Source organism: Nanorana parkeri, unplaced genomic scaffold, assembly GCF_000935625.1.
Source record: "Nanorana parkeri isolate BGI_ZX_2015 unplaced genomic scaffold, ASM93562v1 scaffold173, whole genome shotgun sequence".
NCBI classification, from domain to species: Eukaryota; Metazoa; Chordata; class Amphibia; order Anura; family Dicroglossidae; genus Nanorana; species Nanorana parkeri.
In genome coordinates this window covers 1141026-1161345 of record NW_017306441.1, presented here as the reverse complement: position 1 = coordinate 1161345, position 20320 = coordinate 1141026, and the positions used below count along the sequence as shown (strand labels likewise).

The window sequence follows — 20320 nt, the reverse complement described above, 5'->3', positions numbered from 1 at the left end:
ACTAAATATCACGCTTGGGTGGATGGGACCTTTTAAAAGGAACCCTCATAGGAACCAAGGAGGGGGGTTTTGTTTTGTAATTTTTGCTAGCAGTGTATCAGATTTGAGTATTTTGTTATTTTTGAGACATTACATAAGCATTTTGGAATTGTCTAAAAGTTTACACTTTGCAGAGGCTCTCGTTAATGCTAAATCATTTATACACAGCCAGTTCAGGAGACAAGAGAATTAATTTAAGCTGTAGTTGCAGGTATTTGTAAAAGTAGCACTGCCCCAGACATAACTCCCCAGCCTTGGTAATCACCGCTGCTGCCAGTTTCCATTGACTGTAGAGTAAGAATTACAGTGAGTGTGGGGGTAATAATCAGTGTTGAGTCTCTCAGTATGAGCCCGAGGGGTTAATGATGATTGTTTCACCTTGAAATAAGACCCTGAAAGGTGACAGCTGAGTGTGTACTCTCCTCTCCACGCTGCTGTGGAATAATACGTATTATTATCCTTTATTTCTAGCTTGTGGTGGTTAATGATGGTTGTTGGTTCTTTCAGTTTGTTCCTTACAAGTTAGAAATTGACTGAAATTCTGCTGGCACATTTGAGATCTGCCAGGCGCTACGAGTTCTGCCAACATTAGATTGTTAGCTCTTTTGGGTAAATGACTAATGTGAATGGAGATTTCTGTAAAGAGCCGCGGAATATGGTAGCACTATATGAATTCAAATAATTGGGAATCATTTTGTATTTAGGGCAAATGGCAACTACAGGTTCATTACTGCAGTTGTTGCTGTCAGTGAAGAGCTTCTACTGAAGTCCCGGATAGCTTATAATCCTGTCGGGGTATCTGACCCATCCCCACCCTTCCCCACTCTTCCAACACTTAAGAAAAAAGGTTTTTGTTGGACATACACTTTAACCTTATGTGGTTTACACATTATGCACTTGGAAGTATATACTGAGACGCTGCAGCTGAAGCGGATCCTGACAATTGTGCTGAGATCCGCCCAGCTGCGTGACTGACAACTGGCTCTGCCTATCTACAGGCAAAGCCAGCTGTACCCCTCCCCGTCCGTTCCGCCAGTCATCGCTGGCGGATCGGAGCGGGGAGGGAATACAGAGTGCCGTGACAGGATCGAGAGGTGAGCGAACGCCGGAATGTGTTCGCTCACCTCCCGATCTACTTAGCCGACCTGTGACAGTCTCATTGTCCACAGGTCGGCTAGAACTATGAGGTGAGTGAAAAGCACTCACCTCATAGTTCTCTAAGGTAAAAACGCCTTTTCTGTCCCCCACTCACCAACCTGTGCACAACCTTAAACTTGTAAGTTGGCTTGTGGAGCTTTCATGAGAACATCGGTTTGTCAACTTTGTGCCATGGCATTTCTGCCGTTTAGTAATAGCTTCCTGATTTGAGTGAAGTGGTTCTTTATATGCAGCGGAGATTACACATCCTGTTGCTTTTTTTTTTTGCACAAAAGCTTCCATTGATCCTACACACCCTCTGGGCACTTGCTGCCAATATACTTTTTTTTTGTCTTATCAGCTGTCTGCCTCAGTTTGCAGTTGTTTGACCTTCATCCCTAGGCGGTCTTGTTTATTAATCCCTACGTTGACAAATTTTAGGCAGTGTCAATAATAAGTGTATATTTGGAAACATTGGTGTTTTCTAGTTACCTGCTTTTTGTGATCTATTGTCAAGAGTGGTTTTTTGTTTTTGTTGTGGTTTTTTTTCAAGATATATATACACACACACACACACACACACACACCACTGTAAAATAATTTGCACCACTTGTTGTAAAGACTTGCATTTTATTTCCTGTGTCCTGGAAAAGTCTTCATCTTTCCATACAGCAGGGTTCATTGTGGTTTGAGAAAATTCTATGACTGCATGTAGTCTTGGGATCTCTTACTATTGGACCTGTGGGTGAAACTCTCTGTGCTTTATCTGTTCGGAGAAGACACACCAGGGTATTGGATTGATATTAACAGTTGTATAAACCGCATTGATCAGAGCTGGGTTGAATTAACACTTGTTGTATATTTATAGATTGATGAAAATGAGCCATATATCCCATGTCCTTATTAAAGCACTTTTGTCAGGATGGGGAATATATGATTCGCCTGTGGGGTAATGAAGTCAGAAGTGATTAATGAGTGGCTTATGGAAGGGATTACTCCTGGTTTATTGATCATTAGACATTCCATTCACAGCATTGTGCTAGTAAATCTCGGCAGGTTTCTGGTGCTTCAGAAAAAAGGGCCCCATGCAGCAGTTGGCAAGAAAGCTATCTTATTAAATCTCAGTGTGTATTCCAAAGGTACACCAGAGGAGCGCTAATACTTTTTTTAAGCAGTTTGAGTAAACACGTGTGGTTTTTATCGCTCTAGCTCAAAATAATAACATTCTCCCAAAGAATCTTATTGCCAAGTACAGCATTTTGCATTAACTATTTTGCCATCATAGTGATTGTATGCACCTCCTTAAGCTGGCTGTATGTATGCAAAATTTTGCAGTTGATTATATATATATATATATCTCTCATCAGGTAATTGATGGTTTCCATTAAAGTGACATTAAAGTCAAATTTGTTCCCCCCTTCCCAATCCTGCTGTAGGGACTTACCATAAATTATGTATTTTGATTCGATCATCTTCTTTCCTGTCCTTTTCAGCTGTCCCTCCAGCACTGGGTGCGGGTCTCCGATCTCCAGCGCTGACTCCTCTGTCCTCTTCTCTCATGTCCCACAGTGTCTGTGCGGGTGCACGCCGCTCCACAGACTTACCTTGTGTCTCTCCTCGTCTCCCAGCCGAACATCTGAAGTGCGCATGCGCCCGCCCCAAGTTCCTTTGCGGATGCCCGAGACTCTTCAGATGTTTGGACGGGAGCGTGCGGCGAAGACGCAGGTAAGTATTAACCCTTTTTAAACGGTGGTGTGTTTTTGTTTTTTTTTTTTGTTTTTTTTAAGCAGCTGACCAATGGTTGTCACTGCTGGGGCTCGTAAAAAACAATTGTTTTGCAGAGACTGCAGATTTGCTAGAGAAAATGATGGCCAGAAACTGTGGACATAATACAAGTTTGTTGGAGTTTGAATGCTGCAAAAGACAGTGAGATACTAGGAACATGTTCCATGAGGCTAGTAGAGATCGCCACTATTACCCCCTTTACAAATAGGCTGCTGGGGTCCAAGGACCGCAAAAGGTACCAAAAAGCCATATGCGACTAGCGGGCTGCAAGTTGGGCACCAGGGACTTGGAAACTCCATTGGTGGGATTGTTGTGCAGTATTGTGTGCCTCCGCTTTCTCACAAATGACCATAACTAAAGTGTTACACAGGCAGCTAGAGTCCTCATATTTATTTTAGATTATTGGGATAGTGTTTGATCGTATCATTTTGTTTTGAGATCTTGCTTTAATAAAAAAAATGCTAATAACTATTATGTCTTATTTCAGATTCTGTATTGGGAAAAGACTATTCTACATTGAATTGTTCTTCTACCCTGACCTGCTGAACAACTAGAGTTTAAATCCTTATCACGATGGCTGACATTGTGAATTCAGTGCTTGCTCTACCTTGGGAGGAAGAAGAATGCCTGGAATACTATGGCATGTTTTCCTTATACCAGTTGTTTCATGTAATCGGTTCCCAGTTAACGGAGAGCGATGTTAATGCCCTGTCTTTTCTGTTGAATGAATCCTACTCGTTCACTCACCCCCTGGACCCAAGCATCTGGACAGTAGAAGAAGCTGGTGAAATGCCCAGCAGTGCCTTACTGTCTGCCTGGAAGAAATGGAACTGGCACCCTAAGCCCGGCAATGATTTGGAATTCTCTGAGATTCAAAAGCCTAAAAATGGCATTGATCTGCTCTTTGAATTGGAGAGAAGGGGGTATTGTGAAGAGGGCAACTTTAGACATCTACTGCAGCTACTAAGAGTGTTAACACGGCATGATCTCCTTCCATACGTCTCTTTGAGAAAACGTCGCCCGGGTAAGAACATGTTCTCAGCGCCGTCACCATCTTCTTTTAATTTAAATTGACCTAAATCTGTATCTAAAATATCATACAAGGCTATTTCTGTATATTCAAGTTACGTTTATACAAACAACGAAATATCGCCTATTGCACTCAACCCACAAAAGCCACAACCCAACTTTATTGTGTTAAAAAAAAAAAAAAAAAGGTTTTCTGCTCCAGGGCCTATTCACTTTGAAAGGTTTACTTCCAAATCCAATATGGCTGTGGTGCATACTGCGCCTTTTTGGGCTATGAAACCTTCCTTTAAACCCTGCATGAGTCAGCCTGCAGAGGTTAGATATTTGAGCAGAAGGAAATGTAGACTGTGTGTGGAATTGCAGACGAAAACTTGCCTTTTTTTTACACTAGGAGGTTTACATTTGTGGTGGGGGGGATATTCAAGTTAGTGTAATCTACTGTTCAAGTACTGTACCATCTGAACACAATGCTCTTCTGCCTGTGAGGCTTATGACTGTTAAGCGGTGAAACAGAAATTTATTGTGGCAAATCTTCTATCCATCTAGAGTCTAGGCTACAAATATCCTTTTTTTTTTTAAATCCTAGAATAGCAAGCATGTAAGCATTTTGTCTGGGAGTAATGCTGGTCTAATATTGCTCATTGTAGTTTTATGATGGTTCAGTTGTCACAGATCTTATTCTGCTAGTGAACAATCCATGTGCCAGCCTGGATTGAGTCTGAGCACCCAATCTAGTTGTAGTGTACAGGGTGGACTAGCTCATAACAATCAATCTACAATAATCCCCGTTTTCTAAATTTATAGTTACATCGCTATTATTATTATTATTATTATTATACAGGATTTATATAGTGACAACAGTTTGCACAGCGCAACGCTTGTAAAATAGTTAGGAAATTCTCGGTGCATCAGTGTTGGGCTTTGTACAGATCAGCTTCATTACAGAAAAGGGCAGTGTGTGTAGCGCGGTATTAGCAAACCTTTCAGCAGGCTTTTGAAGCCCTTAAAGCAAACTTTAAGTCCATTTTGGGGATTTATAAAAAGGTCTTCATGATAGTTTTGACTGTCACTTTGAGAAAGCTGCTAGCTTTCATGTGGTGAAAAGACTTCCCGAAGCTCATTAGCAGCTTGTTTAAAGTCGCAGCAACACTCCATTTAGGCTCTAAATATGCTTTTAAAGGCATCAATAAAGCTTGCTGAAAGTGTTGCCCAATTGTTAAGGCTGGGTTCACACCTAGGCGTATCGAATATGCGCGTTTGTCGCGCGTTTCGTGTCGTGTTTTTATCGCGATTTGCTACCTGGCTGTATCCCAATGGATATGCGCAACAAACGCTCCTGTACTTCTTTGGGCGTAGGGCGTTTTGTAGCGTGTTCATACGGCCTGTAATACTCCCATGTGTGTACCATACCCATAGGAAATAATGGGATTTCGGTGTTTGAGCGTTTTGCAGAGCGTAGGAACGCACTACAAAATGCCCAGGTGTGAACCAGGCCTTAAGCTTGCTGTACACAATTCATATACAAGCTGAAGGCCTTAAAGCAGCGGGGCACTTAAATGGTCATAATGGCTATCATGTGTTGCCTAGATATCAACTTGTTTTAATGTTCATTGTTGGCAATAAACAAGTTGAGCTAAGGGCTAGTTCACACCAGCCCCAGTGCGTTCTGGCCCGATTCGGTGCTGGATTGCATACCGGCTGGCTCAGTTTGGGGGCGTGGTAGTGCATTGAAGTCAATGGCTCCGCGGCCAAGCCCTCCGGCCGCAGTGCGATCGCCCGCACTGGAACATGTGGCACGATAATGCCTGCATTGCATTCCGGTGCTGTCGAATAAATGCATGCACCACCACACCCCCTCCCTCCCCAAAACAAAGTGAGCTGGTCTGGATGTGATCCAGTGCATTATGGCACCGAATCAGGCTGGAACGCACTGGGGCCCTTAGAGTTGTTTCAGATTGTTTTGGTAGTTTTATTTTTTTTTTGTCTTTTAGTTTTATAAATTACAACGTTTTATTTGAAAGTGCAGAAGTTTTTTTGGCTACCAGCTGTCACATCATGTGTTTTTATTTTTCATCTCCAGTATCCCCTGAAAGGTATACCTACGGGCCTTCAGTTATGGACTCAAAAAAACAAGTGGACGGATGTCTTAATCCAACTGCATCACAATCCAATGAAGAGAACTGGGAAACAGGTAGCCTATATCTGTAGAATATTTGACTGTTTGTGTTGTGAGATACATACATGCATGCATGCATGCATGCATGCATGCATGCATACATACCTCAAAATTTCCGCTCGCACTTGGCGAGTGGAAATTCAGTTAGGCTTGAGTCGGTACATGACTAGTGGGAGCAGCTGCTCCTGCTGGGCTCTCTGTTCTGTCAGCCGCTGCTCTTCACTGAGCTCCTGGTCGAAAACGGAGTGATTTATAATGTATAAGTTGTTAATATTTATTTTTGTAACTTTTGCATAAAACATCTAACAGTGTAATTTATAAGATTATTTAAGAGGGTGTGTTTAGGGGCGGAGATAAGGCCAGGGCAGGGTAGGGGCTTGGTGGGCAACTGGTGGCGAGTAACTCAGGACTTGAAATTTTGACCTGTGTATTTATATTTATAATAAAATTGGGTATGGCTCACTATTGTAGAAAGTGATGGGTATTTATTTTACTAAATATGAGGGGTTGAGCATATTATGCGTCATATTTGTATATGTGTAGTGTTCCTGGAGAAATGAGCATTAATGGAATTGCTTGATTTAGTGACATGAGGGTAAACTAAAAGCACAGCACGTCAGTCTTGTATTTATCTGAATTTAATATGCTGGCTCTATTACAGGTTCTACTCCTAAGAAGAGAAAACGATCAGCAAATGTAAGGCGGGGTCGCTGCCAAAAACCAAAAAAGAGCAAAGTGAGCAGTGCTCCCGAACAGGCAGAGCCCACCCAGAACAAAGTCACATGTGGTGAGTATGCCCAGAAATTGCTTTGTGTGTTCATCGGCTTGCTGAACTCTCCCTGTGAGAGATTAACATCACTCATAGTATACAGTAACTCATGACCCTAATGGGAAGAGTTTACATGTGTAGTCCTGCAGGATGTCACAGCAAGCCGCAATGGAAGTGCTGTTTTAGGCCTGGCTGTGATTTAGGCACTTTCGATCACTCAGGTTAATTTTGTGAAGTAAAAATGCCCTGGTGTCTGCCTGCTAACCTCTCATCCCCCGCTGCAAACAAATGCTAGCTTCTCGGACCTTGAATTAATCTCTATACTTCCAAAATGACATTTGGGTTAGCTGCCACTGCATGGTTGAGTGCAATAAAAACTATTATTGCGCGGCCCTATGGAGAGCAACACTGCATTGTTTACCTAAAGTTGCTAATCCGCAATCTCCACTAACTGGATAGCATGTCTGCACTCCAGCGTGTTGCCAGGGAAAGTTTTTTCATGGTCCTCCGGTGCTCGGCCCCTCACACTTTTTTCTAAAGCTGTGTGCAGTCGCCCTACTACACTGCTCTGCTGCCTTCTGTTTGTATGGGTCTAAACTGGGAGAAACACAGCATCAAGCCTGACTTTCCAAAAACAGCTTCTTATTACGATTGCAAAATTTGCTCATTATTCGGTTAATGGGCATTAAAGGGAAGAAAAAAAGATTGTTACTTTGCAACTTGTGTTGCTGAGTGTCTTAGCATTAAGGGCTCAGTCACACTAGATGCAGCGCGTTCTGGCCCGATTTTGGCCGGAACGCACTGCCTCGCATTGCGACCGGCTCACTTTTTAGTGTGGTAGGAGAGGGCGTGGCGGGCCATTCAAATTAATGGCGCCGTAGCCACGCCCTCTGGCCGCAATGCGATCCGCCGCACGGGATCGCAAGGCACATTGTGCCGTCGGTCCCGTCCTGTGCAGTGCGATCAAAATAGTGCTTGTAGCATTTTGATCACACAGGATCAGACCGCAGGCACAATGTGCCTTGCGATCCTGTGCGGCTGGAGGGCGTGGATACGGCCCCATTCACTTGAATGGCCCACCACGCCCCCTCCTACCCCACTAAAAAGTGAGCCTGCCGCAATGCAAGGCAGTGCGGTCCGGACAAAATCGGGCCGGAACGCACTGCATCTAGTGTGACTGAGCCCTAAGATCTTTAAGTGAAAACGCAAATATTAGGCGCTTCACTACATTTTGAGATGGATTACTTTGTATTACCAATACAGCTTATCACATTTTGAAGCATGACAAATTTAAACAAAATACTTAACTCTTCTCCAATCAGTATCTGCTGTCCAAGTAGACTGGATCTTCTCTCACTTAACATTTTCAGAACTTGGATGGACATGACTTGGTATTTGAAGCTTTACATGATTAGGAGTTTGTTCACACCGTGTCCAGACCAGAACAGTTTGTTCCTGAACCAAAAAAGCATCCCTATGGTATTTCTGGGCTCTGTTCACACTAGCGCAGTCTGTTCCAGTCCAGAAAAAAAAAAAATCAGGCAATCCCCAACTTACGAACGCCCGACTTACGTACAACCCGTACTTACGAACCAAGGTCCAAGATTGCAGCCACTGTAGCACGCAGCGTTCCACTAGTAACGGTGCTCGTGTCGACGATCGCAAGACGAGTAGTGGGTCTGGATTGTAGTACTGTACTGTACTTCCTGCAGGAAGTCGTTGGTGAGTGCCCCGCCTCTTCAGTTTCTGGTACTGAACAGGAAGTTGGCTCTGACTGTCATTACCCCTGTCATAACCCTGTATGTACTGAACACTTTTATTTGTCTTCCTTGTCTACTGGTTTGCCTGTTACAATGCTGAAAAACAAATTTGATACAAGTGCTGGTTCTGAACAGGGGCACAGACGGCAAAACAAATAACCCTTCCCTATTCTATCCAAAACGAAAAAAAACATTTTTGGCTGAAGTTACACCTAAAAAATTTACCTGTTCCAACTTGCATACAAATTCAAATTAAGAACGAACCTACAGTCCCTATCTGGTTTGTAACCCGGGGCTTCCTGTACTGCTTCTCTCATTTTCTCTGGTCTGGAACGCATGAGAATGTATTAATTGTATGCAGACACACTGGACTGCACCTGAAAGCCCATTTTAAGCTAAAAAAAAGCAGCAAAAATGCACCTCACTGCGTTAGATCTGCTCCAGATCTGGTCTGGACATGGTGTGAACAAGCCCTAATGGCAATGTGCCACATTGACCCCCAGACCCAGCCGCTAGGGCATTTCAGACACGTAAACATTGTTCCCGGTATCTTGCTGCTGTGTTGTTGTAACCTGAAAAAAAAGGCCTTCTTTAAAAACTACTAATCCTTTTGTTTCAACCATTAAATGGGCCTTACGGCTTTTTTTCATTACCACATGAAAGTCTGTTAGCTATCCATTCCACATCTTTCCCTAGAAGGTGCCTGAAAAATGTCTTGTCTAATCTGTCTGTGCTCCAACATCTCTCACATTTTGACACTTGCAGGAAATGAGTGCATAAGAAGAAATTTACTAATTAAAGTAGTAAATACATAAATCAAATCTCCACACCTGTGGTACCTGGACGAAACAGTAAGACCTTTCAACTCTTCAGTGTTGTGCTTTTCCTTTTCTTTAACGATTCGTCACTGGCATATGGGTATGGACATGCAGAGTTTGGCGAACCTGTCTGTCAGTGACGCAAGTCAGTATTATGTAGAGTTCTACAGAGCTGGACCGTTCCATTGCATGTTACATAGCCTGACCTCTTTGAAAAAACACTTTCCTAGGTCATTTGAACGTCGTATGGGTATCCCTGTGCTTTCAAAGAGACCGGTCTCTAAAGATCACAATAGAACATTCTTTGCTAAAGGAACAATAAAAATATCATGCCGGGGTAGTAACTGTGCATATGAGTTGGGTATATAGATAAGTTTTGAGGATTTCCTGTAGTTTATTTAGTCGTAACAACCTGTCTTGATTGATAATGAATGTTGAAGTTCTTCTAGAGGTTCTAGAGAACTGATATATTTATTTTGCCTTGGCTCTGGTATTTTGGAATCCCCAGCTGCTTATTAGCCTTGGAGGTTCGAGTGGTGAGGTTTTGCAGCCTTAACAAAGTCATTGCTCTCATAGCTGTATTCTTCAATTGATTATTCTGCACCAACGGCACCCACCATTCATTAACGGATGTATTGGTCATGTGGAGATATCTTACCACTTCAATCCCCAACTAGCCAGTCTGTGGTTCCAGCTAGCCAGCAACCATACAAAAGTAAACATACTCAGTTTGTGTTAAGTTAACCAATAAGCCTATCAACAACTATGTTGTACTTTTGAAAGTAAAAAGTCTTGCCTGATAGCGCCTGCCATCAGGTTTGTTGGGGGACGCTGGCTAGAGGCACAGATAACGGCAGTCTGTTCTGCTTTTTAGGCAGAACTTTTACTTTCAAACGTTTTTAAAGTGGTGCGCTGTGTTTTTATATTGAAAGCTTAGCCAATAAAGATTCTCCCCTCCGCTTTTCTGTGGCCTTGTTATGCTTATCCAGGGGCTTTAATAAATTCTGAGACGCTGACCTGGAATTCTAACTTTATTCAGATTTTCTAATTTGCATAATTATTCCAGGTCGGTGATGCAGAAAGGGTTAAGGGCTTGTTCACACCAATTCCAGTGCGTTCTATTTACAATAACAATACAATTCAAGACAAGATTGTAAGGAGGGCCCTGCCCCTGAGGGCTTGCAATCTAAAAGGGATTGCCCCAGAACATGGGGAGCCGGACAGCTTGTGATCCAGTGTATTCCAGCAGCTAACCATGCATGAACGTACTGGAATTGGCGTGAACGTGCCCTAAAGACAGAGCCAGCTAATATTTAATGAAGAACCCTACGCCAAGCTTTTATTAAGCTTTGCAGTGGGGTTATTCCTGCACTGCAAGGGTTAACTGTTTGTTTTTGTCTTGGTTCTAATCAGTGGGCGGTTAACACTTGCGGTGCGGGAGTAGCCCAACTGCAAGAGTTCATAAAAGTTTTGCTTGGAGTTGTTTTTTAAGGTGGTCAACAACGGCAGCTCCCCTATATTTCCCTCAGTACAGCTTTCTATTACATTTCTTTAAATGGGCTGTATTCAGATTTCTGCTGTAGGTTCACATTCTGAGATGCAGTTTTTTTTTTGCCCATTCATAAAAATTCTGGCAGATGGTTTGTAGTCTCCTAAGAATGACTCATTGGAAGCACACGCAACTTCCTTTTGAAGGGGTGTGTTAAAAAATTTAAAACAGGAGGGGTGTGAGGGTAAGCTTTTACGTTGAGGGGAATGTATCAAAACTGGAGCATAGAAAATCGGGAGCAGCTGTGCATGGCAACCGATCAGCTTCTAACTTTCATTTTCAAATCTCAGCTAGACAAACTGAAGAGAGAAGCTGATTGGTTGCCATGGGCAACTGTTCCAGATTCTGTCTGCTCCAGTTTTGATACATTTCCCCCATTGTGTTTTAAATTTGTGACATTTATAGTGTGACAACATTTTACAATTCCCCCACTATTATCATAACAGTGGCCCAGCATACCGACGGTCTTGAGAAGGTTTTCAAATACATGAGGCATATCATCTCTGCCTTTCTTCATATAATGGCACGTTGTAAAATGTTGTAAAACACTATTAAAGTGTACAGAATCCCAAGATGTGGTTTTCAGTATGTTTTGCATCATGTCTTCCTGTATAGAGTTTGCTTATATAAATAGATTTTTGTGAATGTTACAAAGTCCCTTACCTGGCGATCCTGCCATTAACAACATGCACTTTTATAGTATTGTCAGCCTCCCTTGCAAGCTCCTTCAGATGGCCATTACCTACCTGGTAGACAGCCCAATGACCAACAAAAGTAGCTTACATGGCAAGCTGATGATGCTGCTGCTAATTGCAAGGCAGTGGCCCAGGCTGCATTCATTATAGTGCTTGTTGTATGTGTGTTCGGGGATTCCTGCAATGCAGCTTTAGCCTTCTCAGCATACAACAGGAATTGCTAGCAGGAACTCCAAGTAATAAACCTTGCTACAGATTAACAAAAATGTGCTTACAAAAACTGGATCTAGTTGGGCATAATGCCAAACATAGTAAAACTATATCTTGGGTTTACGTACACTTTAAATATGTACCAAAAACATGTCCACAGTGTTTGTTTTGGAAGCTTTGGACATTTAATAGAACCGGTTCTCTCCCCTGTTATTTCAACACTAAGCCAAAGTGACCCCCTCCCACCCCAAAAATGGTTTGTTCTGCAAGTTGATGTGTGCTTTATTAGAAGTGCACAAGTTTTAAATGTATGTGACCATGTGAGGTGTTTTGTGTCCCCCTTTTTTTTTTTTTTTTACGTTGAAGCACTCCTCTTAGACGTATCCTCTGAAATGTCATGGTGTTGTGTTGCTGTTCTGTTCAGTCGACTTTCTCTAAAATTTAAATTCCAGGTTTACTGAGCAAAGGTTGATGCTTAAGAGAGAGCAGATCTCTCTGTTAAGGAAATGATCATGCACTCTACCCTTCAAAAGTACAAGCGTACCATAATAAAAGGTAAATGTGGAAAATGTATGCCTTCTGTGAACTAGTTAGATAGTGTTTGAGCTTGTGCAGACTTTTTCTTTTTTTTTACTGCAGCTGATGATTTGATCCTCTTGAGAGTTCAGCTTAGAAAGGCTGAAATATATATTGGTGAGATTAATTAATAAAATGTTCGTATATCTGCCTGCTGTTTACTGCATATACCATAGAGTACCATTTGTTTCTGTGTACTGCGGATACCAGAAATAAGAGGTCCTTTTGTATCTGCTTAAAGCCCCGTTCCTACTGCGCGATATGCAAATTGCGCGATTTGCATATTGCGCGACATCGCGAGATTTGCCGCGCGATATCGCGTTCAAGCTTGCATTGAGCAAGCTTGAATCGCGGCTAAATCCGCTCCAAAAAGGGTCCTGCTGTAGCGACACACGACCCGCGACAGCAGGACCCTTTGCCCCATTGAAATGCATTGGAGCGCGATATCGCGGGAATTACCGCGCGATAAATCGCTCAATGTGAACGGGGCTTGAAGGATAACAGATTTTTTATTTATAGGATCGATAATTTCACTGGCAGCAACATTTTGTTTTTGTCGGTATAAACTTTAAAAAATAAGCTAAACATATATTAATCTGTTCAATTTTAAGGATGCTTTTTTTTCATGTTGAAGAAACAGCTGTGAGACACTATTGTCTTGCTGTTGGTGAAGCCCTTTAAGTACTGTTCAGGATTCTCAAATATGTTAAAAATGACCGTTAATGACAAGACTGTTTGAAGGCAGATCTCTTTTATCTTCTGATATCTGCTGCAATGCAAAGTTGTTGTTTTTAAAAAAAAAAAAAATTCTCAGATTAGCCAGATTTTTTGCATTTTTAAGAAGAATATTTTATATAAATAGAATTTGAAAAAAGTCCTTTTTGTTGTGAACGTGAATATCTTGCTACTTAGAAAAGAAATGTTCTGTGTTTTTGTGAAAAAGCTCAACCTGTCTCTCTCGGTTCACAGTTAAGACCGCCAATGGAAAAACCCCTTAAAAAGCTGCTCTGACAGCCTGGCACTGCAACTCAATGGTAAACATGGGAGCAAAAAGTACAAGCTTGTTCCTGCTTCAGCCTCCACTGTACTATACAAGTTGCTCCACTCGTCAGATATGTTAACTGCCTTATCATTGACGCTCATTGTGTTAAGTTCTAAAGTTCAATGTATTGGCCTTTCCTGCTGTTTTTAATGTGGTTTAATAAAGAGCAAAACCTTTTCTGCAAAGTACAAAATAAAGTTCTCAAGTATTGCACAAGGGTATATCATTGCACTGGCACAAGTGCTTTGGCAATACAAAGGCTGGTGACTGTGTGGCAAGAAGTCAAATCTTGAAGGTAACCACTTACCGTGGGACTAATGTGTGTATCTGAATATTCAATCTCAAGTTTTACCTTCTCATGAAAGATTTATTTTTGCGCTCTTGGCTATATTTACTTGGCCTGTGTCGTGACTCTTCTGGCCGAGTCACTTGAAGTCTACTCCCCTGTCAACTGCCTGACCTCCCACAAGTTCTCCCAGTCTCTGTATATTGTGTGTGTGCTTTCAGAACAAGTACAATTATCCTTTTTACATACTTTCCCTAAGTTAATGAAACCCCCCACATGTGCGTTTGCTTGAATCGGAGGCAATGGCTGCAGGTTTCTTCAGAGCCTCTGGAAAATATCTTTATTCTACTGGCAGTGCCTGTGCACTCCCCATAGATCTCTATAGGGCCAGGAGAGGCTCTGAAGGTCCCTGGTAGCTGTCTGATTCAGGTGAATATATATCTTGGGCTGGAAACGAGGGCCAAGAGGATAACTGTGCAGTTATGCTATAAGAGTCAGGCACCTGGTTGGGCTAAATCAGGGGGACAAATATAAATCTTTCATAAATTAAGAGTAAGACTGAATGTTTAGATTCTTGCATAAGCACTGTTGTGCTTTGTTCTCTTTACAGAACACTACAGAAACGTCATTATTTGCTAAAATTTGATGTTTTGAAGCGACACTAAACTCTGGAGTTAAATTCTAAAATGGATTCAAGTACCTGAACTATTAAAAATGTGTCTTATTTGTGTATCACTCAGCTGTAGATGCTCAAATCATCTCTGAATTGGTGCTGACACTGTCCTTCCTTCTGGAGGGTGACTACTTTTTGTTCCACATGGTCCCTGTGTGTGTTGAAAAGTGGTCACCACTCGAAGCTCACTCCCATGATGGACTTCAACCTCAATACAAATTCGTAAACTAAACCTGAGATTGTAGTTCATCATGAGTAAGCTTGGAGCGGTGACTACTTTACAACACACACAAGGACCATGGGGAACCAAAGTAGCCACCCTCCAGAAGGAAGGACAGTGTCAGCACCAATTCAGAGATGATTTGAGGGTCTACAGCCGAGTGATGCACAAGATACATTTTTTTTAATAGTTAAGATACTTGAATGCATTTTGAAGATTTAACTCCTTAGTTTTTAGTGTCACTTTAAAGCACGTGCCTTGTTATCCTGTTAATTTTTTGTGTTTCTAGCTGAAAGATTTTCTACCTGTGTTTGATTTTAGCAGCCACCATTCAGCTTGCAGTATAGAGAGATGATAGAGTGATTCTGTAAATCGGGTGACTTTGATCCATTCTGGCCTGATTTTATTTCTATATTCTTCTGAATGTGTGTGCGGATTTGTAGTTTCTGTTGCCATTTATCCATCCTTTGTTTAATCTGGATGGACACGTTCAGGAGAATTCGGATTTACTGGGATAGATCACACTGACCCTATACGGGCTCATCTCTTTAGACATAATTCCACCTAATTTCTCCATCCATATCAGAGGAAAGGTCTAGGATCTGAGCTAGGACTCCTGTCTGTATGCAGCATGTATGGCAGCTGTTGAAAGGATGCAGTGGAACCATCTTTTGAAGCCATTCTCTCACCAGGAGTTAATGGATTGTTGGATGGCATTGTTCTGTAAAGTAGCATTGCACCCAAAACCTTGTGTGCCTCTTGCATCAATTGGGGAAGGGTTTGCACCTTTTGTCCGTTTTTTTTCATTGCAGTTCATCTCCATTTGTAGAGTTTTCTCCCACTTCCTGTCGCAGGGACATAACTGGATGTGGAAGAAATTTCTATAGTGTGGACATGACAAAAAAACATGATAGAGCTTGTAATCATTACACTTGTCTGCGGTTCCACTCAACATGTCTCTACAGACCTATAAAACAATGTTACTGTCTACATACTATTCCCCAATGCCCTTTTTTTAATTGCAACTTCCTGTTTGGGGAAAAATATGCATACTAAGGCCTGGTTCACACCTAGGCATTATTGAGCAGTGGGAAAAGCGCTTTTAAGTGCCCAACACAAGAAATCCCATGATTTTCAATGGCCCTTGTTCACACCTGAGCAGGAAAATGCCAGCAGGAGAACGTCAAACGCCCGAAAAGGTTATTTGACCAGTTAAGTGCGTGTTTGCCCCATAGACTTCAATGAAAACACGCGGCAGAAGCATATTGTACTTTTTTGTGCATGTTTAAATGTGCATTCGTCCATTGCCCGCAAGGTTTCATGAGCTGCCAGTCAAAATGCGCGTCTTTTATGTACGCGCAAATAACCGCACGCAGAACCGGCATGTACAAACGCGCAACAACGGTGCTACTTAGGTGTGAACCCGGCCTAAGGAGTTGTAGAGTGGAATTCAAAGTAAATGTGGCTGGAACCATTGCCACCGTCAGTCTGCTGATATTTTCTACTTTCTGTTACACAAAAAACTTGTGTTCATACCTCACGTCACCAGTTCTAGATATCTACCTAGAGGCAGTCAAGAGAACGGTTAAGTCTTGTTAATGTTCAAACAGATCTTACTTTCAGTATACCTCTGTTTTTGTTCCTTGATTTGTAAGATTTGGTATGTAATATGTACTTGTGTTCTCATTTCTGTAGTAAAAATGTAGTAAAAGAAAAGTTGTTTCATGTGAAAGCAAAAAACAAACCTGCACTGCTGGGGACAAAGACAGTGTAGAGTTTTCAGTGCTGCATCTGCAAGGTAGCTCTTCAGCATATGTACTTTGCATCCATCACCCATCATCAACCATTGTGGTTGTTGTGTACTGACCAAGCCATTGATTACTGTACTTGCAGTAATATCACAACCAGTTAGACCACTCTGCCATGTTTTCTGTATACTCCTGATAAACAGGACCCTCAGTTGTAGTTCACTGTTACATTCTGAAATGTAATTCCATCCATGAACAAATAGCATTTCATGTTTAGTGGGTCTAAAAATAATCTGTAGGTAAATGAATTACTAAAACTACAATGAAAGGTCTTGTTTGCCTGCTGAAATGCACATCAGCTGATAAAAAATAAAACCCTAGTACAGTCATTATGTATTTTCTGAGTAGAGGATGAAGCTCCTCATAGTGGAAAACGTAACAATTGTTTGACATTTCTACATTACAGATGTCTGATGTGCTAAAAAGACGCATTAAGTGGTCCCTGTATGCCACATTGACTACTAATGCACAACAACAGTGTTACAATTTCCCTCTTTCTGTAGAAGCAAACAAATCGTATATATCTGCTTAAAGTGACCCTAAACTCAGGAGTTAAATCCTAAAAATACATTCAAGTACCTTGTCTATTAACAAAAATGTATCTTATGTGTGTATTACTCAGCTGTAGATCCTCAAATCTCTAAATTGGTGCGGACACTGTTCTACCTCCTGGAGGGTGGCTACTTTGGTTCCCCATGGTCCCTGTGTGTGTTGTAAAGTAGTCACCGCTCCAAGCTCACTCCTGGGATGGACTACAATCTCATGTTTAGTTTACCCATTTGTATTGAGATTGTAGATGCACACCGTTATCTTGGAGGCGGAGCACATGGTGTCACATGACGGTGACGTCACACGCTGAACGAGCGGTGGCCAGATCCACCACCGACGCGTTCTGAAGGGGGGCTACTTTTGTTGCCCATGATCCCTGTGTGTGTTGTAAAGTAGTCACCGCGCCAAGCTCATTCCAGTGATGGACTACAATCTCAATACAAAGTAGTTAAATAAGAAAGATTGTAGTCCATCGCGTGACTGAGCTTGGATCGGTGACTACTTTACAGCACACACGGGGACCATGGGGAACAAAAGTAGCCCCCCTCCAGAAGGAAGGACAGTGTCAGCACCAATTTAGAGATGATTTGATGAGCCGAGTGAGACACAAATAAGGTACAGTTATGTTAATAGTTAAGGTACCTGAATGCATTTTTAAGATTCAACTCCTGAGTTTATTGTCACTTTAAATACTACATGTTCCAAGTCTTCATCTACGATGAAATATCTTCTGATTTCTGCAGATGAACATGAAGTCAGTTACCTTGCAAATGGGTATTCCAAGCAGTAAAGACCCCTGAACTCCAGTAAGGTTAAATAGAAAGGACAAATTATAAATAAGAATTAAAATGAATGCTACGCATAAATAAGTGCATCTTACCTCTGAGCTTTTGTAGTTGGTACATGGATGCTCCGTAAAAACATTAAAGGTATCGAGTATTAATATGAAATAACTTTTTTGTTATGATATAATTCAGGAATTTTGTTTTCATAATCAAAATGTAAAAGACCAGTGATCTTGGTGGAATGTCCTCTGTAACAAAGATTTTGAAATTGTGTTAGTAAAGGTGCAAGGGTTCCTTTTATCGGTATCCAATGTCTATATCATCCTACAAGTATAACATCTCTGGTGCCGTGCACTCCTGAAGTTGTATGATACACCTTAATACTGCTTCATTAAAGGCAGCGTTAGTGACTTTGACTGTAATTGCCAGTATCTGAGATGTGTATGAACTTCATATAAATTGACATTTATGGCCTTCTGTTTCCCAATGTAACCCCTCACCCCCGAGGACGTAGTAATTGTTTTTTGGGAGTGTGACATGTGAATAAGAATTGTTGCATAATCCTTGCACCATTTATCTAAGCAACCGGGTCAATATCTGACAAAATCCCTGGTCTGTCACTTAAAGAAAGACTTGCCGCCATATTGTTCTGAGTTCCTGGCTCCCCCTTTTGCGACGGTTACGCAATTCGGGGAGATGTTTTGATGTAAACGAAACCAAAATGTTCTGTTTTGCACTCTCGGTTAAATACTTCTGCAGGTTGACCTTCAACAAGAAAAGAGAACAATTAAGAGGAAAATATTCACTTATAAGCGTATGTAACCAGCCACCAGTGCATTCTTGTACAACATATACGTTCCTTTCTGGTTTTTGTCTAGTCTTTCCCCACTATCGTCTCACATTAAAGTTAGAAGAAAATCCAGCTATTTCTTTTCAAGCCAATTTCTACAACCATATTTGCTGAGTTCCGCAGACTTGTTATAGCAAAAACTAATGATGGGTTAAAAAAAATGGGGTGTTTTTTAGTATTGTAATACATTTTCAGAATAAGTCTGTTTAATATAGGATAGCCATGATGCAAATATGATATTGGCTGGGTTCTGCAAATTAAATGAGTTGTTCAATGCTCTAGAGGCTCATAGCTTTGCTGGTCCTTCATATCTTGAAGGTTGAATTAGAACAACTTGTAAGTGTTGTTATAGTTGCATGACTCTGGAATAAAAAGTCCTGTTTCTTCATATTAACTTTGTTTCTTTTCCTTGTCTTCCCTATTTCCCCTCTTCTTCCTCCTTTCTAGGAATCCGACTACGTGTTCGAGCAGAGTACTGCCAGCACGAATCCATTTTAAGCCAGAATGTTCTGTCTGTGAAGCAGAATCCACTGGAGAGGCAGTTTGATCTCTTCAGCCAGTCCAACACAGTTCTGAAATCTAGGGACCTTGGCTCAATCATCTGCGATATCAAATTCTCAGAACTCTCCTACTTGGATGCCTTCTGGACAGATTACATGAATGGATCCCTACTCGAAGCTCTGAAGGGGGTTTTTATTACTGACTCTCTAAAGGAAGCTGTCGGACAGGAAACCATACAACTCCTTGTAAATGTAGATGAGGACGATTATGAAGAAGGTCGCAGGCTGCTGCTAGAGAACCTTCCTCAGCATTCCAGTTAAGGGTCTCGTAATAAAGACAGTTCATGTGCTCGATGGAGTACAAAAGTAGTAAACAGTGCCTGCTTGCCACCAGGAGTTCAGAGTATTTAATTCATTATCAGATGGGTTTCAGCGAGTGTTTTGGTTTTTTTTTTCTTCCTCACTTGAAGCCCCGATATGCTGCTCTTCATAAGGGTAGAAAGCTACTTGAATTTCTTAGTAGGGAAGAGCCTTGTAAATGGGTGAAAAGCTTTTCAGCAGATTAATTGGCTTTTATTTTTTGCCATGTAAATGCGTACCAGAAGCAAACATTCCTTCCATTAGACGTGCTGTATGAAGGATGACTACAGCAGTTTCAAAATTAATGGGAAAGGGTTAATTGCCCCTTTCACATAATCTGACCCTGACTGACTTGCGTCTTTCTTTTTGATATCAAGACACTGTCTTGGGCATAAATGTCAAATACATTTACTTTAGATAAGTCAGCAAGACAGATGCGCAGGGATGTTGAGGTAAGAGTTTGAGTTATTTGAATACATTTTCTTTACATCTACGCTCCTTGGAAAGTATTTTGTAAGCAAGATTATAATTTTGAGTTGACAAAAGTTTTAAAAAATATATATACAAATATTTATGGTGGAGGAGGACTAGAGTGCAGGCTATATATTGAAAGTATAAATTTATTGTCCTTTGTGACATCTTAGTACATATAGGAGCCGTACTAACTGGAATGTGCAGGTGCTAACTTGTGGCCTCACCCCCAT

General features: G+C 41.5%; 1 protein-coding gene across 1 annotated transcript in view; it reads left to right on the top strand.

Moving 5' to 3' along the window:
• Nucleotides 1-19830, top strand: part of DEDD2 (death effector domain containing 2) — a 26847-nt gene extending 7017 nt beyond the window's left edge. Inside the window, exons 2-5 of the mRNA XM_018554786.1 lie at nucleotides 3449-3985; nucleotides 6071-6181; nucleotides 6828-6953; nucleotides 19204-19830. Of these exons, the coding sequence (XP_018410288.1) occupies nucleotides 3535-3985; nucleotides 6071-6181; nucleotides 6828-6953; nucleotides 19204-19577 (1062 nt within the window). The 5' untranslated portion in view covers nucleotides 3449-3534 and the 3' untranslated portion in view covers nucleotides 19578-19830. The remainder of the gene's footprint in view (nucleotides 1-3448; nucleotides 3986-6070; nucleotides 6182-6827; nucleotides 6954-19203) is intronic.
• The last annotated feature ends 490 nt before the right edge of the window (nucleotides 19831-20320 follow it).